Consider the following 24,276-nt stretch of genomic DNA (forward strand, 5'->3'; position numbering starts at 1 on the left):
GGATAAGGGGAGAAACACCAGTGTGTGGTTGCCTCTCACCACACCTACTGGGGACCTGGCCCGTAACCCAGGCATGTGCCCTGACTGAGAATTGAACCAGCAGACGTTTGGTTCACAGGCCGGCGTTCAATCTACTGAGCCACACTTGCCAAGGTTGTCTTCCATTCTTGGGTATTGGCAAATGGTTCTCTTTAAAACAAAAAGAAAATACTTCTCAGATAAGAAGACCACCGTTCATAGCAGAATTCTCTGCCCAGGAACAGCTTTCTGGGGGGTCGCTCGGCTGATGGGGGTGAAGGCATCTTTGGGGGGGCAGCCAGGGTGCTGGGATGGCGCCCTCTCAGGAAGGACAATGGCAGACGGCTCTGCACACGTCAACATGGCCTTGGGCCCCAGTGGAGGGGACCCGGGCTGATTCCAGGGTGGCATCTAATGTGGGCAGGATGGCACAGATTCCGGTGGAGACGGCACGAAGGCCACCACCCTCTCCACCCTTTCTCACACGCAGGGAGGGCTCGCTCGAGGTGCTGCGAGGTCCGGGGCGTCTGGCCCGTTTCTCAGCCCAGAGCGCCTGTGGGCGGGCCGCTGGTCTGGTCGGCCAGAGTATCGCCGCCTCCCACACGCCCGGAATGGCGTGGGGCGGAAGCAGCTCTCTCCACGGTGCCGTGCCGGGGTGTGGCTCCCTTGGCCTACAGGCCACACCTCACCTATGGGGCTCACTGCTGCCATGTGCAAGAGACCGGCCTTCTTTACCCATGCTGGGCGTGTGTGGTGGCTGACGGAAACCACACAGTCTTTCGCCATATGGAAGCCAGACAGAAGAAGGCCTCCAACCTGTTCAAACACATGCCCCTCCCACGGGCTCTTGTCACCCCGCACTCGCCTCTGCCAGCCAGGCAGGCTTGGGGGGACCCTAGGGCTTAGCCGCCTGCTTCATTTACCCAACAGACACCTGCTGGGCAGCAGGGCTGGACGGGGGGCTTTTGTGTAGGTTTCCGGATAGGAATTCCTGTTTGGATTCAGCTGAATAAAATCCCACACCCCCTATCTTCTTCACATCCCACCGTCTCAGGCAGAAAGATGACTTACTCAGACTGCCAGGTAAAGAGTTTCCAGAAACTTCTAAAAGGAGGCAGGGGTGTGGGGCTCCCGAGGCCTGACAGAAATGGACATGTGGAAGCGGGGATTCCAGATTGGCACCCAGTGCCTGTGACCCAACCCAACAGAAAGAGGAAAAGACGGTGCAGCTCCCAGGACCTGACCCTGCTTCTGCACCCACATCCCAGCCTCAGCCTCAGGCAAGACATGCTGAGGGCCTACTAGGTGCTAAGTGAGCACGGAGCCATTTTGCATACATGATCCTCTGACACAGCCATGCTTGCAAGCGAGGTATCATTAGTTGGCCTATTACAAATGTGGACACCGAGGCTTTGAGAGATTTGGAGACGTGTCTGAGGTCACAGAGTCAGCAAATGGCGATGTGTCCAGCTCTTTAAAAAAAAAAAAAAAGATTCTTGGGTCTTTCACGAGACCAAACTGCCCCCCACAAAACACTTAGAGCCCACCCACTGACAGGCTCAAGGGACCAAAAGCTCCCCTCAGCGGGCCCACCTCACCACTCTGCCTACACTCTGGCTTCTGCACCCACAGGCTGTTGGCCCTGAGATTGGCGGGAACCGGAGGCCCAGAGGGTCACGTGGACCCCTTAAGAGCCTTCTGCCCCCAAATCTCAAATATAAAAGCTGTCAGAGGTGGCTGGTCTCATGGGAGGAGGAAACTCTGGAGAGCCGCGGGCAGGCAAGTAGGAGCAGGTCAGAAAGCAGCCCAGCCCGACGCCCCCACTCGGTGTCTGCAAAGTCAACAGCCCAGCCTTGGAACAACCTCCTCTAAGAAGCAAATGCAATCCCTTTAAAGGTGGGATTTTCCAGCAAAGCTGCAGACAAAGAGGATTGTTGCCACCGTGTTATAAAAACACTGCAGCGAATGAAGGCCGGGGCCTGGTGGTTCCGGTCTTCTCCTTTTCTGTGAGGACCGGTGGGCCCGACAATGGGACAGGAAGTCATATGCAACCGGCAGCCCCAGAGGGCACTTGTCAACGGCTGGGCCCGGATCCTGTCCCGTCTCCAACCCCTGTTATCTGGCACTGCCACTTCCTTCCTCTGCACCCAGTCCCTGGCCCATTCCCTACTGGATGCTGGAAAGATGCCCACCCTCAGGCTGCCCCACCCCGGGACCAGCAAATTCAAGTCTGTGGGGGAAGAGGCTCCCAGGAGTCATGCTGGGTAGAGGCGATGTCGAGACCTGGCTTCGGGCATCTTGCCTTCTCTCTCCCGGGAGGCGGGAGGGATTCAGCACCTGGACCCTGTGAATTCCCCATGTTATTCTAATTGAACCTCTGGTTGGCCTCAGATCTGCCTCTTCCTACCTGTGACCTTGGATGCCCCCTGACCCTCACTCAAAGCCTCAGTCTGCTCATTGGTAAATGATGGTAATGGCTCCCTCCAAGAGCTAATGTGAGGATCTGTTAGACAGCTGGGTGTTTAAAGTGCTTCATAAACTAAAGCTTTGTCTGGATCAGGGGTTGCCCAAACCCCTGGCCTACATGCAGCCCAGGATGGCTATGAACGCCGCCCAACACAAAATTGTAAATTTACTTAAAACATTATGATATTTTTTTGTTTTTGTTAGTGTTTGTATATTTAATGTGTGGCCCAAGACAAGTCTTCTTCTTCCAGTGTGGCCCAGAGATGCCAAAAGTTTGGACAGTCCTGGGATGTTCTAGCCCGAGTAAAAACAAACCAGGCCACATCACTCCCAGACTCAGCACTCGGCAGTGACAGCTCGTCATGCGTGATCACTTTGGCCAACATGTGAGCAAGGGGCCTGTGGCATGGGACCCCTGCCTGACTTATTGGTCTCTGAACCAATAGGTGGATGAAATCTGGTCTTTAGAGTTCTTTAAAATCCTTGGGTGGTGAGTTGTGATAAATCTAAAGTATGTGTGTGTGTCCCAAATGGTCCTCGCTGAGTTAGTCCTTTGTGACATCTGGTCTACCTCAGCCTCTGGCTGGCTTAAGTCAGGGCTGAGTTAAGAGAGAAGTGAGGGCAGGGACTGAAGAAGGCATATATGAGAGGGAGAGAAAACATGCATTTGGAGTAGATGTGACATTTAAATTCAACATCGTTTTTGGATTATTTATGCATTCAACAAGATTTAGTTATTCTAGTGCCTCCATGGGTTTGCAAAAACTAATTACACTGATGGTAGCAGCTTCGGTGTGTGGCGAGTTTATTCCGTGCTCAGTCCTTCAAATGTATTACTTCGGAAACTAAATCACTTGCCCAAAGTACATAACCGGTAAATGGCGGAGCAGAGACCCTATATTATGGTCTTCGACGCCAAATTCAGGCTCTACAGCTCATTTCACTAACTGAACAAAATATTAAACTGCCGCCTATGTGCTGGGGACTGTTCCACGTGCTGAGGACATGGCGGGACCCAGGCCCACCCATGACGCGTTCTAGCGGGTGAGGAGGCAAGACAAGCAAGAAAACAAATACGTAAGCAAGGTAGGTTCAGATAGAGGAAGGTGCTCTGAATTTTAAAAAATTGATGGCGATGGGGACGGTGGCAGGGACAGCTTCCTGGGCTCATTGCAGAACATACACAAGTCACAGCGGGGGCTACTGGATGTGTAGTCTGGGGAACACATGGAGACAAGTACTTAATTCACCCCACAGCTATTCTTATTTCTTTCACTTCCATTTTGGGCAAACAGATGGAAATTTAGCGCACAATAAGGAGGAGCGGAAAAGAGAGAAAAGAGCTTAACGTTGCAAATCTTCTTGAAATGGTATTTAAGGGAACCACAAGTCAGTAGCGTAAAGGCACCACTGCCATCATCTCTATTCTCTGATAAGAAAATACTTTCGCAAGCTGAGCAAAAGATTAACGAGCCCACTTCTGCAGACTGAGCCCACAGCCCTCTGTGGGCGCTTTGCGTTTATGTGAACTGCTCATCTGAGGGAGATGTCCCCCCCTGCATCTGGAACAGAGCAAAGCAGCGCCTCTTTCCTCGCTGCGTACCTTGTTTGTGTCGGGGCCATCCCCCCAGATCTTGGGGAACCCCCAGGAAGTGGGCACTGCTCAGGCCTTCACTTTGCACGGGAGGGCACTGAGGCTCAGAAGGCCCGAGGAGACTTGCTGCCATCACAGAGGCGCTGGGTTCAACCCTCATCCTGGGCGCCTCGGAGGGTGTGGGAAGCACCCCCAAGAAACATTTGCCTAAACAACTAGTGATAACTTGACAAAACATCTAATTTTCATGTTTTTTAAGTGGCAGATCCATTTCTGCCATGAAATGTGCACTCTGAAACAACAGGAGTTCTTCTGTGACTCTGGCTGCTGTGTCACCCGGCCTGTCCCAGTCTCCTGGGGCCGTCTCCTCCACCCGTTAGAATCCCTGCCCCACCCCCAGCCTTTCCAGACATCCTCACCCTCTGGGCCTCGGCACGGGTGGTGGTGATGACAGATACATGCTGTGGACTGGGTGTCATTCTGAGTGCTCTACGTCGGTAACCCAGCCCCGCAATGCCCTCTGAAACAGCACTCTTATCCCCATGCTCAGAAGGACAGACTGAGGCACAGAGGCCAAATGACAGAGGCTGCCCCGCTCCACGAGGCCGGGGATGAATCCAGGCAGACGGCAGGGGCTGAGGGCCGACCTAGGACCGCATCAGGCCACCCAGCTTCCTCCGAGTGTCTGCTGCTCTGAGCTCACCGCCCCCCCCCCCTTGTTTTCTGCCTCCCTCGTAAGTCTGGACACTCAACCCTATGGGCTCACTCTGCACGACCTTACATCCCTTCCCCTCGGACGCACAGAAGTGCCGGGAGAATGGGTTAGAAAGTAAAGCACTGAAGAGGGTTTCTGTGTCTGTTGGCAAGCACTCTGGGAGGCTGGCTGTCATGAGCAGTGGTGTGCGTAAGTAGCTGTGTTATTAATTATTGTCAGCAGCGGTGGTTATGTTAGCAGTATCAACAGTAGTATTAGTAATTGTATTAGTGGAACTATTACAAATCCAGATACCACCTGAGAGCACATTCTGAGGCATGTGTATGACATCAGTGAAGAAAGAGTGTTCTGGATGTCAAACATGTCACCTGAACCTGTTCATGACCCTTACAAGAATGAGGAAGAGGAGGATGGCGGCAGCTATGCCTGGGCTAGGCGCTGAGCTGGGTGCCTCATTGCGTCACCTCCTCTGACCCGGCAGCCATTTTATTATTGTCACCGTCTGACCCGTGAGGACGGCTGAGGCGAGACCACCAGCTGACGTGTCCTACAGCAGGCAGCAGAGACCACGCCTCCAGCATGGCCCTTGGCAGTAGGTGAAGTCGCAGGTGTGGAGGGGATGGGACCTTGCGCTGACACCTGTGCTGATTCTAGCTTTTTCAAGTTCTGTTCACATACTTGCTGGAAACTTCCTGGCCAGAGTGACATGAAACAGGGCAGTCAAAAGCTGGGCTGGACACAAAATATCTTCCACCAGGATCCCACCTGGACCAGGGCTTCAACCTTTGGGCGGCAGCCCCAGTGGCCTGTGCAAAAATAGCTTTACAGGAACTGGGGGCTCGGGTAGGAGTTAAGCCAGCGTGTGGCCCCTTTGTTCCTCCTGAGCTCACCTGGTGGTGCAGGGGGACACCCCAGTCCGCTCCAGGCTGGGGACTCTGTGCACGGGGACAGGGAGGAGGGTCTCAGTAGGAGCACCTCTCCTCATGGCATCAAGGTGAGCAGTGTGGGAGGGCTTCCTGGGACCTTCTGCTCCCCTCAGGCTCAGAGGGTGTTCAGGCACTGAGAGGGGTGTGGTGTGGGGAGAGGAGCAAATAAGAACGCCCCCTCAGCCCGCTCTGCACCTCCCACTGTGTCTGTCTCCCTCCGTAGGCTCTGCTTGACGACGTTTCCTCCAGCACTTTCCCTGCTGCTCCCTCATGCCCATGCAGCCTTTCTCCTACTTCCCAGACTCCTCATTCCAGGAGGACAGTGACTGAGGAGGTAACCTCCACCCAGGATGCTCTCCCAGCTCCCCACCCCTCTGCCTGCAGGCACGCCTGGGAAGGGCAGCAGTCAGCCAGAAGGCGGTCCACTCTCCTCCAGACCTGGGGGCAGGAGACTCCTCCCTCTCCCTGGGTAACCCTGGATCTCCAGCAAGTTCTTTCACTTTTTGGAGCTTGGTCTCGGGTGACGACACACCCTGCAGGGCAGCAGCTGTGACTCACCCTGCCTTTGAGACCCTGCCTGGGCCTTGCTGGTGCTGGGGATGCAAAGCTGCTGGGGAGAAAGGCATCTGGGGAGGGTGTGGGGAGGTTCCAGCTCAGAGGCTTTCCCTGGGAGGCCAGGGAGGCCTCCCGGGAGAGGAGCGGCAGGTGGGGCTGGACCAGCCCCAGAGGAGGTGGCCCCAAATGCTGGGACACACCCAGGTCGCCTGAGAGCTTTAGAACCAGGTCTCAGCAGCTGGGTGGGCAAGCTGTAGCCTGGGATGTCGAAAGGCATGCCAGTGAACCAGAGACCTGGTTCGAATCCCTGCCCAGCCACTTAGCAGCTGGGTGCCCCCACCTTGCGCCCTCCTTTGAAAGATCAGGTAATGCTGGCACTTGACTCGCTGGTTTGTTATGGGACCCAAAAGAAACAGAGGTAGGCGGAAATGCCCTTCACAGGTGTTAGCTCACTCCCCCGACCCCCGCCATTGGATCACTTGGCCTCATTTCACAGGTGAGGACTCTGAGGCACGGTGGGGCCTCTGCTCTTTTCCTTGGTGCCTGGCTCACAGGAGCAGAAGACGGCAGCACGTTCGAGAGCCTTTGTGCCCCCTGCAAAGCTGTTCCACTCTCCACCCTGGGCTCCCCTGTTCCTACACCTCCCTGCCCCCACCATCTCCCCTCCCAGACCCAGAGCAGGAAGCTCTGGGGGGCGGGGGGAGGGCCCCTGGAGGAGGGATACTAAAGACTGAGCAGCGCAGAGGTGGCACGTGGCTTAGCAGGAAACATCGAGATGAGCTTCACGAGAAGGATGAACACATGTCCCGCCCCTAAGCAGCTCGGATGTGGTCACACAGGTGCCAGTTGGAAGGAAGAAGGGTAACTTCTTCAAAGCAGAAACCTGTGAGCACAGGCTTGCCTGGCTCCATGAGAGGTGCTGCGTGGCCAAGCCCATGCCCCCAAACCGAGCTCCTCAGCCCACGTGTGCCAGGCCGTGGCAGAGAGCCAGAAATCCCCAAACCATCAAGTCCCCAAACAGAGGTGCCCGGGGCCACCCACCTGAAATCAGACCCTTGGACCAATTCTGGCTGGGGACCTGGCACCCCCACTCCTGACACGGGACAGGGGGAGGAAATGAAGGGAAGGGAAGGGGAAGAGACCGACACACACACATCCCCAGGCTCACAAAAGCAAAGCTCCATCACCCTGGAGCACCAGCAAACTCCAGCTACTTTGTGTACAAGGTTTTCCCCAGATCTTTGGGGAGGAGACTGGAGCAGCAGAGAGCATGTGGTCAATAATACCGTAATCGCAATATTGCTGTGTCCTAAGGATGCTAGACCCATTGAGAGGATCACTTCATAAAGTGTGTGAATGTCTGGTCACTGCGCTGTATACCAGAAGTGAACATCATATTGTATGTCAACTGTGATTGAAAAAAAACGCTGTCAGTGTAGTGGTGCCCTGAGGGCAGGTGTGGCCCAGCTGCTGGCCTGCGTTAGCTCAGTGGCCTCCAAGAAGGGACAGTCAGGCTCTCTGCGACCTGACCTGGCAGCACAAGTCCCCACAGCCAGGAGTCAGGCCCCAGGGGGCTGCCAGGCTGCCTGTAGGCCTGGGTGTCCTTAGGGTGTCCGCCTGTTAGTGCCCAAATCTGAAGTTTAGGGATTCTTTTTTCCTAATGGTGGCTCCCATTTACTATGTGTCTGATATTCACTGGAAATCGTTCATGGGACAAAGCCTTTCCTGCCCATTTCTTTGTGCCACAGACAATGTGGCTTTTAAATAATGCGATATCGAAACGCGTAGGCGTGTTATATTATCCTTCAGGCTCAGCTAGTACAGACAAGCAACTCAGGCCCTACAGAAACCCCGATGTTACGTTCTAGAGCACCGGGGACTGGAGCCCTCCCAGGAGGAAGACAGAGGGCAGCCACGAAGACCTCAGGGGGTTCTGTGCACAGCAGCCTCATAAGTGCACTGCCCTGGCCTGCCCCACGGCCAGCAGCCATGGTCACAGCCAGCTGGCCAAGCAGCCCAGCCCAGGGCAGCAGCCCAAGGAAGGCTCTGGGTCCTCTTGTCCCAGCCGCTTTTGCTTGGGGAACCAGGCCTCGGGGACCGTACCAAACAATGAGCGAGCCACCTCCTCCTCCCCACCGCACACGTTCTCCTTGCTCTTTCCCCTTCGCAGCCACCCCAGCAACCACAACAATTTCTTCACAAAGTAGAGACAGCTGGGCCCAGGGCCCATGCTCTGGTTTCACCTCCCTGCTAGACAGTTCCTTCAGAAGACTCGGGGGCTCCACCTGATGCCTTCCTGCTCGGTGTCGGGCCCAGAGTGACCCGCCTCAGTCCTGGAAATGCTGTCCATGTCCCAGAGGAATAAGGCAATGACGATCTGATAACGATACCACTAATAATAACGGTGGGGGCAGCATGTCCTGGGAATGCACTACGTGTGTGCACGGGGCCCCTGCTGCTTTATGCCTCGTGTGATGACAGATAAACCGCGACAGCACGTGTGTGGTTATGAAAAGGGCCCGTGTGGCCTTGGCAAGTTATCGAATCTCTGCCTCCACTTATTCATCTGTAAAATGGGCTGCAAAGAGCGTCTGTTTCCTGGAAGTGTTTGCATTAGATGGGTGAACACATGTCAAGTGCTCAGCACAGTGCCTAGCACACAGCAAGCGCTCAGCAAATGTCGACTGTCACTATTTAATCCTTACAAGTGCCTCACTCCCACTGCCACGTGTACAGACGAGGAAGTGGAGGCTCCGGAGGTCGGAACCTTGCACAAGCGTCTCAACGTTCACAAATGCCAGAGGCGCTGTTTGTGCCCAGGCCACCTGACTCCACGTCCCCAGCTGCCAGTCTGACCCAGGTCTGCAGGCCAGCCACTGTGTTTGCGCTGGCTGTTTTTCTGAACTGGGCTGCAGAAATCTACCTTCGTGCCTTTGTTTTCTCTGACCAGAGGCACCAGGGGAGCGGGTCTGGCTGTGGAGTGGGTGTGAGGTCCACAAAGTTGCCAAGACTCAACGCCACACAAGGACAGTGGGCAGCTGGGGGCAGGGGGACAGGGAAGGCGTCGGCACTTTCTGTACCAGGTCCCTGATCACCTGCTCCCATGATGGGCACAGAGACCCTCGGGCTCTCTGCTTCTCCCAGGCCCTGCAGCCGGTGGAGTGGATGCAGATGAGGCTCCTCAACCAAAGGCGAGTCTTTCCCACTTCCGGGACCTTCAAGCGCACATTCTCAAGTCCATGGACAGACCCTGCCGTGGGTGGCCATGTGGTGGCCTCCAGGTGAGACTCACGCCAGCAAATACGGTGTTACGGAAAAATTATGAAAACCTCCTCCTCTCTGGGCAGGAAAAAATGTAAAGGGTGGCTCTCTGAGAGAACAGTTAGAAAAGGCAGCTGTCCCTAAGGCAGCCACGGCCCCAAGTGCGCACTTTGCTCAGCCCCTTGCCAGGCCCCTCGTGCAATGCACAGCCTGTGTGTACACCTGCTCTGGATGGCCCTGCCCCAGGTGGGGAGGGCTGGAGGCCTGTAGAGAAAGCGCTAGACTGGGAGCCAGCAGGCCTGGACCCTGGGGCTGTTCGACCACGAGCCTACTGGAGATCGAATAGCCAGCCAGGGCCATGGTGTCTCATCTGCAAAATGAGTGGATGGGACAAAACTGTGCCTGAGATCTCTGACAGTGACATCATTGTTGTCAAAACAGGTGACAGCTAGCACTGGCCTAAGTGCTTTTGCTCAGAGCATCAGCTCACTTGTTCCTCACTACCCCGCTTCCAGGTGGGGGTGAATATCTCATTTTACGAAAGAGGCAACTGATTTCTCGAGAGCCCAAGAAGTGAGCGCTCGAGCTGGCAAACCCGAGACGGCGGCCGAAGCCCACGTCCTGAGCCTCCGTGGCTCCCTGCTACCTCAGCCCAGGTAAAACGATCCCACCACATTCCTGGACCAGGCCTTCTTTACCCGCATCCCCAGCCGCCTCCCAGGCAGGAAGGCCAGCACCGGGGAACTTTTCTCACCCTGTCCATCAGTCAGTCAGTCAACACGCACTGGTCGCCTGCCCCACCAGACGTGCAGCCCAAGCAAGATCCCTACCGCTCATTGTTCAGGGCCATTCTCGGGGGGTCCAGGTTGGGGTTCTCCATGGACTCCATCTGTGGACAGCGCAGGAAGTAGTAGAGCGTGTGGAGGGCGTCGGGGGACCAGGTGATGGGCTGGGGTGGCTGGCGGGCCTGACGGGCAGGACTGGAGCCGGGACACAGGGGGTGGCGCCCCTGCATGTGGTGCATGGCTCGGGAAACCAGGTCACCTGGAGGGGAGAGCAGGAGGGAGGGAGAAAAACAGAAAACAGTCTGAGTTCACAGCCATGTTCTTCCCAGACAGCTTAGTGAAGCCTCGCCTTCGTAATTACTGTTTACCCGGAGCCGGCAGGCGGAGGCGGAGACTGTCACTCAGAACACAACCGACACTTAGTTTCCCTTTCACTTCCAGACTCACCCTAATAGCTGAATGAAGCACGGGGAAGGCCCACCTCCTACAGAACGTAGGCTAAGGTGGTTTCCTTTGCGACACCCCACTCTCTCCACCACCCCCGCGGGCCTCTCCCCAGCTCTCCTTCCAGTATCTCACTGCTCCCTGTGCTGCCCCGTGCAAAGGCCTGGCTGCTTGGGTGGAGAAGCTACCTGAAACCCCATCACGCCCGGCAAAACCACCACCACCGCCATCCACTGAGTGCCCTGGGCTGGGTGTTTACTTCCTCAGAATGAGGATCTAATCTGAACCTTAAAATGCTGGGGGCTAGGCGTCACCCCCATTTTACAGACGAAGAAACTGAGGCTTGTCTAGTAAACAAATACTGGCCCCCCACATTTCCCTGGTCACAGGGAGGCTGCGGTGCACGCAGCTTAGGTTAACTAGTCCCAGTCAGGGGGCTGGTAAATGGTAGGGTCTCCATTAGAATCCAGGCCTGTTTGACTCCAAAGTCTATGAACTGAGCCATGACCTTGGCTGTGGTCCGTGCTACTGAAGCCTGTGGGGTCCTCAGGGCCCCACATCCTGTGCTGTGTTTCTGACAGAGTCAAGGCTTTTCAATGTCCCCCTGGCCTGGGCAGGAAACGTCCCATCATTGTGTGAGGCCACAATGCTGAGAAAGGATGGGGGAAACAGCCCCAGCACCTGTGGGCCCCCTCTGTGCCGGGCAAAGTGGCGCCTGTCCATCCTCCTGAGGCCTGGGAACTTGGGGGGCCTCCCCTGTGGGCCAGCCTCCCCCATCTGGACATGGACGACCCCAAGGGAGAAGAAATGAGCAGATTTTAATTTGGCAAGTAAAGTGTCCTTCGATGTACGGCAGAACCAATTCATTCCTTTATCCCATTTACTTTCATTCTGTGGCTTCTGTGAGTCTGGCACTTGTTTCACTGGGTCCCTGGCACCCTGCACAGGGCCTGCCGCTCAACAGGTGCTCAGCACACATTTAGAGAATGAAGAAGTAGCCTTCCGCCTTCCTTTCATTTTAAAAATACAACATCTGGTGGGGCTTGACGTGAGCTCATTAGCTGCCCAGTTCTCGCATGACAGCCACAGCGGTGATGGTTGGCTTCCAAGTTGGGACCATGACAAAGCTGGAACTGGAGACCTCCGAGGGGAAAGAGGCCTCCAGGCTCCCGGCCACAGGTCTTCACTCTGCTCCACCCCTGGAATGCTCGTCCCCGAAGCGGTGGCCCAGCTGTCTGGGCGCCTCCTGGCAAATCCCGGGGCCGTGGGGGTTGAGGGCAGTGAGCTACGGACACCTGGCTTCCACTCCAAGACTCTGATTTACTTGGTCTGACACAGGATCTGGACAACTGTGCTTTGTTACAGGTCCCCTGCTGAATAGGCCAGGTCTGAGAATCACCAGCTAAATGGGGAAGAGCACAGATCACAGGATCGGACACACCTGCTCCTTCCAACCCGTGGGCCTTCCACAAGTTACTGATCAGGATCTGTAAACTGGAAATAATCATATCTAACCTAAAAACCGTGAGAGTTCCAATAAATAATAAATGGGAAGCACTCAACATCACGCTTGGCACAGAGAAAGTACTTGATAAAGGTTAAGCATAACACCATTATGATTGCTGTTCTGTTATTATTATTACTGTCCCAGGGGCCACCTCCTGTGGTTCTCTTCCTTCCAGGACCTCTGCCTGCGATTGGGTGCTGCCTCGCATTTCCCAGGACAAGAGTCGCAGCCCTGCCCTCGGGCTCCTGGGCGCAGGCAGAAACTGGTATCAGCCCCACTCCTGCCCCCCCAGCCTGCCCGCCTCGGCACAGCTGGTTGGTTGCAGTAAGTTGAAACCTGGCTCCTGCTCCTCCAGGTCCACAAGCCGTCACTGTAGGCAGGACCGCAGGACCCAGGGGCGGAGAAGACAAAGAGCCTGCGATCGCATCAAAGAGAAATCTTGTTGAAATATCATTTCCAAGGCAGACAAACTAGAAGTCATCATCATGAATGACGTTTACGATTGTCTTATTGTCATTGGTGGAGAGCCCTCGGACAGCACAGGCAGAATGCCAGCAAAAATTCCAGAAAGAAATAGGGGTGCCTCCTCAGGGCTCCCTAATGGGGAGCCAGGAACAGAGAGGCCCTCAGAAGGTTCAGGAAAACCATGGAGGCAGCAGGACAGCAACTGGAGACGGGGTCCCCGGACTCCGGGCTCCAAGCTCCGGGCTGCCTGCCGTCAGTCTCTCTCAAAGGCAGACGCCTCCGGGCAGCCCCCGATCCGGCATCGCAGACTCACACTGCTCTGCAGCCCTCCTGTAGGGCCCTAGAACGCGCTCGCTTTGGCTGTTCTCCCAGAGCGATTTTCCTCCCGGCCACCTTGGATTTTCTAGACTTCGCAATAGACATGAAAGGATGGACAAAATCTCATTCAGTCTTTACAACCGCCCCTTGAGGGAGGCATTTCCACGTTACAGACGAGGAAGCAGGCTCACAGAAGTCAGTGATTTGTCCCAGCTGCACGACTAGTAAGTGAACCAGCCAGGACTTGAACTGGGGACCCTGTGTCCCGGGCCACTTGCTCTGGGCTGTTTCGCCACTTGTACTTCAAGTGTGGTTTGCCCACAGCAACAGGTCTGCAGACTGTTATCGGTTCATAACAAATTAGTTTTAGAAATTTCGGGGGTTAAAAAAACTCCCACAGCAATGTCTATCTAATCTAATAATAAAAAAAACTGGCTTGCATTTTACATATCTCACACGCCTTTTGTTTCCCTTTTCTAGACACTTGTTTTTATTGTGTTTTATTAAAGTTTCAGTCTGCCTCAGAGTGTGGGGGGCAGGTGGATAGAATCCCCAGCCCTCGGCTAGTTTGAGAAGCCGCGGCCCAGACGGGGCTGTGCTCTTGCGTTAGCTCAGGTGGGTGCTCGGCGCTGCGTCTGGAAAATTCTTGCTCTTGAGCATCACTTGATCCTACGCTGGGTGAAACCTCAGTCTGAAGCCCAGAAACACCCACAAGCATGAAAAACAAGTCCTCGCCGCTTGTTAATCACAAGAGCCTTGATCAGAGATGCTCTGGGTTTCGCTCTGCTCTGTCCAACCCTCATTATGTGCCGTCAAACAAAACCAGCAGAGTGTGCAACAAACCCATCCAGCGCTTTCTTCCACGTGAGGCCTACGCCATCCGAATGCCTTTACACAGAAGGGTTTTCTTTTGTTTACTTCTTGTTCCCTCCCATTTACACTCACCTGGGGAGAGAGGGACAGAGAATAATTCAAGTGCCCAAGCTCCCTGTACAGCGGGACCTGATGCAAGAAAGAAGCTTCTTGACCTACCTGGCAGGCTGGTCTTGGCAAGGTGCAGGGAGTTAATACACGGTAAACCCAGGGTAAAGTTTTAGGTACAAGGGGCTCAGTGCCAAGTATCACTAACCTCATTAAGTTCTTTAGTCTTGGAGAAAGAACCTGCAGTATCTGCCTCCACCTGGCCTCCTCCCTTCACAGTGGGTGCGCAAAAACCCTGGTTTCGGAGCCCGGGAGCCGGGGCGGCTTGTGCAAGACACAGCCTCTCTGGCTGCCAGTGAAAAGATGCTACAGGGCTGCTTCTTTCTCTTGCCCTGAGGAGTAGCAGGGCCAGGACGTGGGCCAGCCCCACGAGGGTTCTGGAAGGCATGCACTGGACAGTAGAGAAGTCATTCCTCCTAACAGACATACATATGTGCAACCATGGCAGCTGGCCACTGTCCTAATCACCAGGGATCCAGGACAACAGGGGACCTAACAGAGAGAATCTCTATTCTCCTGAAGCTGACAGCTCTAGTCAGATGACAGGGATGACAAACTATTTACATGTGAATATATGATAAATGTCACTTGGTGATCAGTGCTTTGAAAAAGACTACAGCCACACGAGAAGAGAGAAAGGGATGAGACAAGGTGCTCATTTACACACAGTGCTCAGGGAAGGCCTGACTAATAACGTTTCATTTGGGCAGGGGCTTGAAGAAAGTAGAAGACCAACATACTTGAGTATTTGGGGGGAAAGGTCACAGGCACTGGGACCAGCCAGTGCAAAGGCCCTGGGGTGGGAGGTGCTTGGCCAGGAGGCCGGGATGGCTGGAGCACAGTCATGGGGTGATCAAGCCAGATCATATATTTGACCCTGGACTACGGTGAGGATGCTGGATTTCACTGAGGGAGCTGGGAGGCCATAGCGGGGATGGAGGGGATATCGAGCAGATAAGTGACATCATCAAGTTGTGTTTTAAGTGGCCCTGGTTTGGGCTGAGTTGGTAGCTGTGGAGGTGGTGAAAGGGACAAACTAAAATCTGGTAGAACCAACGGGGCGTTGTCTCTGGGCTGAATGGGAAGGACAAGCCTTCTCGAGAGGGAAGTTTCTGAATGCTCCCCCTGACCTGGCTGTGGATTGTAAGGGACACAGAGGCCACCATAGGAAAAGACAAAGGATCAGAGCCCAGCGTCAACATCCGCTGCCCTGAATGCTGGTGGCAGGGCTGCGAGCCATGGCGAGGAAGCCTGCAGTGTCCCAGGTGAAAAAGCTCTGCTCCCATCCAGCGCATTGGGAGGCCAGGCCGCCTACACTCTGCTTGCCGTGTGGCTTGGGGAAATCACTTCTGCTCTCGAAGCCTCAGTTTCCTCGTCAGGACACACCTCTGAGTTGTTTGAACAACAGATGAGGTCATGTGAGGGAGGTGCTTCACGTGGTGCCGTGCACACAGTAGGCACTCAGTGCTCAAAATGCAAAATAAAAACAAGGTGCTTTCCAACTGAGGGCACCCTTCACTGTTCTCAGTAGGAGAGCTCTCCTAACACAGGCTGTGCTTGGCCCCAAACACACCCCTCTGTCCAGGAGACATTTGTCAGGGTTGGAGATCAAGCCACACACTGAGCCCACTTCCCAGTGTCCCTCAAGGGGTAGGCGACCCAGGTGGCCATCCTGCAACCCCCGGGGAGACAGAGAGCCGGAAGTCCGGCCTTCTCTCCCAGCTCCAACACTGATCTGCTCTGTGACCTTGAACAGGCACCTTTGTTTCCCATCTTGGAAGGGGAGGAAGAACGAAGGGAGGGGGAAAGCTGCATCCTAAAGAAAAGAAAGGTTTGCCATTTCTGTTCAGGGGCCAGAGGACTCGTGGAAATGAACAACTCGAAAAGCTGGAGCAGAGGGAAGCTCTACCTGTGTCCATCCCGGGGGCTGCCCGCTGCGGGTGGTCTCATGACACAGTGAGGGAGAACTGAGGGGGAAGAACGTGCAGCCTGATTTCTCAGGTAACAGGGTAATTCGAGGGAGAGACCAGGAGGTGCATGGGATCTCTGGCCTCCTAATGGACTCTTTTGAAGCAGCTGTCCAATGGTAATGACCTAGACCGAGGCGTCTCCAGCTGTGTTGCTCAGAGCCCTACGGTCCTGGGAGACGCCCTCCTTCCGCCGGAGCGGCTCTGTTTTTATTTTCCTCTTTCTATGTTGGGGTTTCAGGAGTTCTTTCTTTCAAGAAAGGAGACTGGCTGCAAATGCACAACTTTCGTGGCAAGGCAAGTAAAATAAATGAGTGCAACAGGCCAGCTCTCAGGTAACGAGGTAGGTGACAGTGCAGGGAACACGTGTGTGTGTCCGCTTAGCTGTTCCACGGCCCCATGGCTGCCAAGCAGGAGGTGGGCACAGTGTCCGCAGATCATCTGATCTTTCACGAGAAACCAGGAATGCAGACGTGTGTGCGATGAAGTCCACATGCCGGCCACACCACACAGGTCTGTGGGCTGCCAGTTTGCAGCCTCCCGCCTGGGAGGCTCGGTTTTGGGGGAAGGCAAGAAGTGTGCAGGTGGAGCAGGTGGGAATCCGGAAGACGACCTCTCCCTCCCCCCCCCCCCACCCCGAGAGCCCGCTAGTCGGGATGCCACACTCACTCAGCTCGGAGATGCTCCCCACGCAGGTGGCCAGGAGGGACTGCTCCAGGGTCCGGAGCTCCAGCTGAGCGTAGGCGTCGGCTCGCTCATCCTGGCCCAGTGACCCGCCGTTGTAGGGACTGAAGTATGCCGGGAGGGAGAGAACGCCTGTGGGGAGACAGGGCAGACAGGTCACCGCAGGAAGGAAGCAGAGCTCTCGGTAGAGCAAGGTGTGTGGGCAAATGCCAAGGCTCCACTTGAGAATGGCCATCGCCTCACCATGGACAGTGCTGCGGGGCTCAGGGCGAGGAGTGACCCACTTGTGCACGTGGCTTTAAGCCAAGTGGGACCGTCCGTCCGTGGAGCTGCATCAGGAACTGGCCTACGGAGGCTCGTGGGCCATACAAGAATTCATTCCCTCCTTTGTGCCTTCATTCGCCAAATACATGGAGGGTCACCCTACCCTCAGGGTAGGGTGATGAGGTGACAGAGACACCCGGTTCTGTCTTCACGGAGCTCAGGGGACAGCTGTGTCAGGTGTAATCCTCCACCTGACACCTCCACCTGTCAGCCCAAAGGACAGCATCCACCCCCCTCCGGGCTTCTCTTCCTATGCGGCCCCTTTCCTCCTTCAAGCCATGGAGGGACTGGGACAAGCCCCAGAGAAAGAGAAGCTGCCTCCTCCCCTCCAAGAAGGGGGCACGTCTCAGCCATTGGCCAAGTCCAATTAGTGTTTTTCATTAGCACGTCAGCGGCAGAGCAACAGAGCTGTCAGCATCGATCCCAGAGGGTGACAGCCTGTAAATTTCTCCAACTCGCTGTGTGGCTTCTTAGAAAGCACCAGAAAAGCAGAATCAGACTGGCTTAAAATTACATGTTGGTTCTTAAGAGCATGTGGTCAGAGATTCCCAACTTTGGGTAACTGCCGTTTCTTTGATCAGAGCCCCTTTGTCCACCCACCCCAAGCTTTTTTCCCCCTTCAGGAAAACACCCACAGGAATTTGATCGGTCCATTTTGAGAAAAATCGCTTAAAATTCCTTGAGATAATTGGGGGGCCCCTGGGATGTGGTCCGACTCGGGTGAGAATTCCCCGTCCTAAACACGGAAATGTCACAAGGATGACGACAGGCACAGGCTGTGTGGGAGAGCGGTCCAAACAGTGTCTTGGAGCCGGGACATCTGGGTTTAGGATTCGGGCTCTGTCTCTTAAACCAGCAGTGTGATTCTCGGAAAGTTACTTCCATTCTCTGCACCTCCGACTCCTTGTGTGTTAACTAGGGGTAAGGAAAGCACACAGCTCGTAGTGCAGCCGAGAAGATGAACTGAGGTGCTGGATGTCAATGCGTGGGGCCAGTGTGTGGCTCCGAGCAAGTAGGTGCCCTGTGGGGAGGGGTGGCTATTATTTTTACTCTGCCCTGGGAATGTGGACTTTGTTTACATGATCTCATTTTTCTTCCAACCAGGTAGGCACTGCTATCTTCATTTGTGATACTGGGAGGCCTGAATAACTTGTGAACTAAGTAGCAGAGCTACGGTTCGAACCTGGGTCTGACGGATTCTAGACGGTGCACACTTAACCCTTGGAAAGCCCAGGTCCGAGGGACGACCAGCAGGCTCACCCATGGCTCTCCGGATTCGATGGCTTATGCATGTGATAGCACAGCTGCAGTATTACTGCCTATTTCAGCCACAGAAGTCCCGGAGTCTTTCTCCTTCTGGGGGCAAACGCATGCGGCAGCCCTCCTCCTGCCCAGGTCCTGACCACTCTGTAGGTTCAGCCAGTGGTCAGCCCTGCCCTCCTAGCCTGCCCTCCCCTTGACCCAGGCTCCCTGCCCTTCCTGCTGCCTCACTGCATCTGGGCACTGCCTTGGTGTAGCTGAGGCCTGCCACCCGCACCCCCTCCTAATTCTCCTTTGCCCTCTTTGATGGCAGCGGCCCCTCCCATCACAACCCGCTCACTGATTTGGCAAAGCACCGCATCAAAGCACTTCCTCAAAGCTGTTTTAAGTGAGAGGAGGAAGAGGGCGTCACTGGGTTCCCCTGCCCTATTCCCCAAAGCACAAACCCTCCCCGACAGCTGAATACCCATTGGGAAAAGTCGGGCACATCAAAAACAGCAAAACAAGAGAGAACATTACATGCTCACACACTACAAGCTAAAATCCACAGACGGCCTAAACTCTTGGGAGAGTTTCTACACAGCTCTGGGTCCCACTGTGGGCCTGGCTCCTCTTCTCTTCGTTATTAATCTACAGAAACAACACGGGGGACATGTGGATCAAATTTACAGTGCTTAGGGGGCAAGGCCATAGGAAATTCAGCCGATTTGTCAAAGGATTCCCAGGGAGAAATATTATGTCAATGGATCCAGTAACGGGAGCTGGCAGCTCCATTAATAATGGTTCCCACATTACCAGTCGTCACCCACCCAAAGCGACTTTCCCTTAATTCTGTGGCAAAGGTAATCACGAAACTATTATTGACAACAGTGTTTGATAGCAGCGCAGCTCTTGCATGGTACCTTTTACCTTTAACAGGCTTTTTACATGGAGAGATTTATTCTTCCAGTGAGAGAGGTAGGGATTAACAGCCACATCATCAGTGATGCTATTGCTGAGGCTGTTTGTGGGGTGCCCATTCATACCCATCTTACAGATGAGAACTCCAAGGCTCCCAAGAGTCACATGATAGTTCTCAGTCACTGAGGGGCAGAAAATAAAATGACATTCTAACTTTGGCCATCCCGTCCTTTTCTTAAACTACACTGGGACATTTGCAAGAAGAGGGATTCCTTGAGGACCTGTGGTTGGATGGGGGGGACATTCAAAGACCCAGAAATATGACTTTCCTTTCAGTGGGTCCCCAGGCACCTCCTGCCGAGATCCGTGGAGGTCTGCCCTGAACCCCTGCAGAGGGAAGGCTGGGCCTTCCTACCCCCTCCAGTCTTTCCACAGCCTGTCTTCCAAATCTGCCCCTGAAGAAAGCATTTTCTCTGCCAATCAAAATTCTTCTCTCTCCCACATAAGCCTATTTCTCAGAAGTTCTCACTGGAGATGGAAAATATTTGCTTTAAATTCTCTCAACACCTTGAGGCCTTCTTTGTCCTGTACAACTTCCCAGCCTATGATATGGACCGAGGGCAAGGTCACCCTGTAAAAAGAGATTCCGGGGGGGGGGGGGGGGGAAAGAAAAAAAAAGGCATTTTTTTCTATTTCGTAAAATCCTTAGGAAAAATTGCTTATTTTAGTCATGATGGAAAAGAAAGCATGCTGGAATGTTTCCCTTGGTCCCTTTGTGAGTTAAAAAGGACGCCCCAAACCAGCCCCCGCGAGCTCTGTGGAAGTCCCAGAGGCACCTGCGCCCACCACTCAGACACTGCCGTGGAATGAGCTCCTGAGTGCGAAGCGGCGAGCGTGCGGCGCGCTGCTCTTCGCCTCCTCCTACAACACCGGCCCTTCTGTTGAAACCCTTGCCGTGCCGACGTGCTCTGATGGCCCGGGAGGCCCCCACAGGTCTCAGTGTACGCCCAGAACCATAATCTCCCGTCACTCCATTTTTCGCAGCCTGGTTGCCCAGCCCCCGAATCTGGGAACTTGCTATCTCATTCCCCAGAGCTCTGACCTCTCTGAGGACAGTGCCACGTCCACCCCGTCGCCCAACAGCAGACCTGGGAGCCAAACTTATCAATGCCTTCCCTCCTCCTGCACGTCCAATCAGCCAAGTTTTGCTCCTTTTATTCTCTGAGAGTCCCCCAGATCTGTCACTGTCGTGCCTCGTGACCCGGTTCAGGCCACAGTCCCCACTCACTGGTTACTGCAGCAGCCCCCTCACTGGTGTCCTGCCTCCAGTCCTACCAGAACCCTGCCATCCTCTACTCTGGTCACCTGCCTCTGGAGCTTTGGACTCCTCCAGGACTTCCCCATTCCCCTGAGGAACAAGTGTACACTGCTTTGCACAGTTAAGAATAGATGCCATTCTTAATTCTTCCTCTGAAATTTAGAAACAAAAACAGTTCTGCCCATAAAAGGGGAAGTCCCCGGCACCTCCCAGGTGATCAGGCCAGGTAAGAAGCCTGTGCACACCTGATCGCATTTCTCCAAGCTGTTTTCCAGGTGTCACTTGGCTATGCTCCAGCTCTGGGTTTGGAAGAGAACGTTTCCTTCCCAGGTGGTTCTCCACCAGTGCCCAGAGAGGGCGCCATCGAGTCAGATGGGGACCCACTGTGAGTGGAAGGCTGGGAACCCCGCCTTCCTGCTGGTGGTTGCCAAGCAGGAATTCAACCTGGGTTGAATTCCTTGCAGAGGTGCTGGCTCAGAGAAGCCAGCACCAGGCCAGAAGCAGATGGACTGCGCACCGGGCTGACAAACTGGACTCTGAGTGCAGAGGTTTTTCAGAAGCAGGGCTTAGCCCAGGGGCCCTATCAATGGGCGTTGTTTCATTCTCTCCTCTGTAACACAAGGGGGTTGATCTGATGGCTTCTCAAGTCTTCTCTGGCCTGGGGATCCCCCTTGCCAGCTGGCTCCGCTGTGTGCTCTGGTTCTAAAGCACAGCCCTCAAAGCCTGCATCCTGCCTGACTTCACTCTGCCATGTGACTTCGGAAGTCAGCAGTGGGAACGGACAGGTCTTGTTATTACCATTGTCTATGGTTTAATTTCCCCCCCAGCTATAATAACACCCCCCTCACACACACAGAATGTACATTTAAATGTAAAGAAAATATCCTTTTTTTGAAAGCTGGATAAATGTATAGTTCGACTTCTCTGACCAGCCATTGAAAGCCGTCGAGACTGTAAGGTGCCTGTCCCCTCAACGCGACAAGCCATTACCAGCACTATCCCCAGAGTTGTAAATATTCGTTCCAGCGGGCCCGGACACCTGTGTGAGGTACATGGGCAGCACCCTCTCTTGCCCCTGCCCCCCCCCCCACAATCCCCACTAGACCCCCTGGCCGCCTGGCTCGGGGAAGACATCAAAGGCCACTGCCCGTTGCCTGTGTCTTTAAAGTGAAAACTGGGATGCAGAGGACTCTGCTTCTGTTGCTGGCGAGGACACTTGGTGGGGCGCCTTCTGCCAGTTTTCTTCGGAGCTGGAAGCCTGGGTGGGGCCCAGTCCACAAGCTTCTGAAAATAAAAACTGAATTGCCCCACTGAATGGTTTCCAAGTAGCCCACACAATTCCACCCTTTTAGTTTTTTCTAAAAAGAGTGTTTCCGCTTTTCGATCTGGAGTTTTATATATAGCACGATTAATGCTCAGCTGTTACGTTAGTCGTACAGAAACAAAGCACAGACAACGTAAAGTATGAATATTTTCAGAGAGACCCAAATGAAGCATAAGGGCGGTGGATTCCAAAACAACTGCCCCAAATGGCGTTTCTTCTGGAATTGACAGTCCAAAGAGATTGGGGTGGGGTGGGGAGGTTAAGAAGAAAAGCCTGGAAGTGGAATGAAATATGCCTGACTGGTGAGTTTTCAACCATCCGTGTAAAAATGATTCATCCAGACTCAAAGATGAAGATGGCCTTGGCTGGGTAGCTCGGTTGGTTACAGCATCATCCTGATACACCAAGGTTGCGGGTTTGATCCCCAGTCTGAGCACATACAAGAAGCAACCAATGATTGCGTCAATAAGTGAACAACAAATCTCTCCCTCTGTCTCTGCTCCCCCCTCTTCCTCCGTCTCTAAAAATCAACCAACACATGAATTATTTTTTTAAAAAGAATAATCCAAGATGGGACCACTGCTTTGTGAAGCCCAAGAGTTCAAGTGAGGAGCGAATGTTGGGAGGCGGGGAGAGAGAAGAGCGGCGGGAGGAGGGGTTCTAAACAGAGTTTGGAAAGCAGGTTTTAACTGTGGGCAAGAAATGCATGGAGGGAGCTAGCACATACTGAATGGTACTGTATGCCAGGAACGGGGGAAACGAGCATCTGGTCCCCCACGAAGACCCTACCAGTGGCCTTATTTCTATTAGCTAGGAGCTACTCCTGTTACCAGCTCTGTTTACCAATGAGGGACCCTGAGGTTTAGATGAGGGAAGGGCACAGAGCTAGCAAGGCCCAGGGTGGGATCCGGACCCAGCCTGCCTGTCCCACACTGGAGTCCACACGGGAACAGCCACACCACACTGCCCTTCACCCAGGCTCCCCTCATTTGAGCCCAAGGACAGAACGCTCCTTCCCCCTCACCGGTTGGATTAGCATCACACTTTCTCCTCCTTTAAGGTCAGGAAATTAAAAGCAAACATAATCACGCTCTGATTAACACCTCACCCTGGTTAAGTTATCAGAACACCACGAGCCAAAGGCGGTCTTCCAGCTAAGTCATTCCCAGGGGCCTGGAGCTCACCATTAAACAGTAAAATAATAATGCACATTCATGACTGCCCAGGGAGCCCGGGGCTAGAGAAGCCAGGGTGAGATCAAAGGCAGCATGCTCATTGCCAGCATCCCCATTCTCTTTCAAAAGATGGTAAAAAGCAAACCTCACTGGGTATCCCGGGCTGGAATTCATCTCCCTTTGAATCCTGCACAGTCTTGGGCCCACTGCTGGTGGACCTGCCCGGGGAGCCGGTCCAGGGGCTGCCTCCCAGCTGGCAGTAGCCCTCTGACCTGTGACCTTACAGCTGGCTTACCCAATTCTCAAGGGGCTCCAAGCAGGGTGAGGATTTAGAAAGGGGATGGGGACCCCGTAAAACTGTAAGAGCCCAACAAAGCAGTGGGGGTGACGCCAGAGTCCCCACTACAAATGCTGGCTCACTGGCATTTTGCTGATTTGTTCAGTTAAGGTACACATCAGTCTGTCACAGACCCTGGGCATAAATATTGGGGTGCCCGGAAAAGAACAAATTAGTAGAGATCACAGACTGCTGCTGAATGTTTTTCTTGAGGAAAATAACCTAACAAAACACAGTCTGTTCATTGCCATTTCTTCTCTTTGCAAGAGTAAAATGAAGCCAGAGTAATCGAGCAGATCGATTTCAGGAAATTAAACCTATTGGTGAACTCTGGGAAAACCGGCAACAGTCACGACGTCAAGCACCGTGGCGCAGAAAACACGAGTGTCAGCTCCTGAGTGTTTTCCTGCGGAAAAAGGTCCCCATGGTGTTTAGAATACTTTTTAAGAGATTCTGGGTGGCCTCCCTCCAAAGCTGTGATGTAACACGCTGAGAACTCAAGTGACCCAGGAAGTGTGAGTCTTGGAACGAACGGCCGCCTCTTATGAAAAGAATAACTCACCACATGACCACGCCTTTTGTCAAATGTCATCCTTGATCCACGGTGGGTGAGCACACTGATTCCTGTGAGGCACAGGCGACCCTTAGCCACTCGGGTATAAAGGCGGCACATTCAAAATACACACACAGTAGGCAGGGGACATGAGGATGGAGATGGGTGGGCCAAGTCATCACCCCACAATGTCGAGCTTTTCCCCAACTGGTGTGCACAGCGAGAGTGGTTCTCTCTACACTAGCATTACGGTGATGGTTTCACCCACCACACTTTCTAACCTTTGTAAATGACTGTGACTTACTGGTGCAGTGAAAGTGATTATGTAAAGAAAATGGGGGGATGGGGTTGATGTATTTAGAGGAAGAGGAGGGTAACCGAACGTTTCTTTGGAGCAAA

The 24,276-nt window shown here is 54.1% G+C and overlaps 1 protein-coding gene across 1 annotated transcript in view; it reads right to left on the minus strand.

Annotated features, from left to right (window-relative positions):
* ABTB2 (ankyrin repeat and BTB domain containing 2) overlaps positions 1-24,276 on the minus strand; it is a 168,197-nt gene that overhangs the window by 23,644 nt on the left and 120,277 nt on the right. Inside the window, exons 2-3 of the mRNA XM_037040487.1 lie at positions 16,672-16,818; positions 10,366-10,579 (exon numbers count right to left, since the gene is read on the minus strand). Coding sequence (XP_036896382.1) covers positions 10,366-10,579; positions 16,672-16,818 — 361 coding nt within the window. The remainder of the gene's footprint in view (positions 1-10,365; positions 10,580-16,671; positions 16,819-24,276) is intronic.

Source organism: Sturnira hondurensis, unplaced genomic scaffold (genome assembly GCF_014824575.4).
Source record: "Sturnira hondurensis isolate 20B ecotype Veracruz unplaced genomic scaffold, ASM1482457v3 Scaffold0002638, whole genome shotgun sequence".
Taxonomy (NCBI): domain Eukaryota; kingdom Metazoa; phylum Chordata; class Mammalia; order Chiroptera; family Phyllostomidae; genus Sturnira; species Sturnira hondurensis.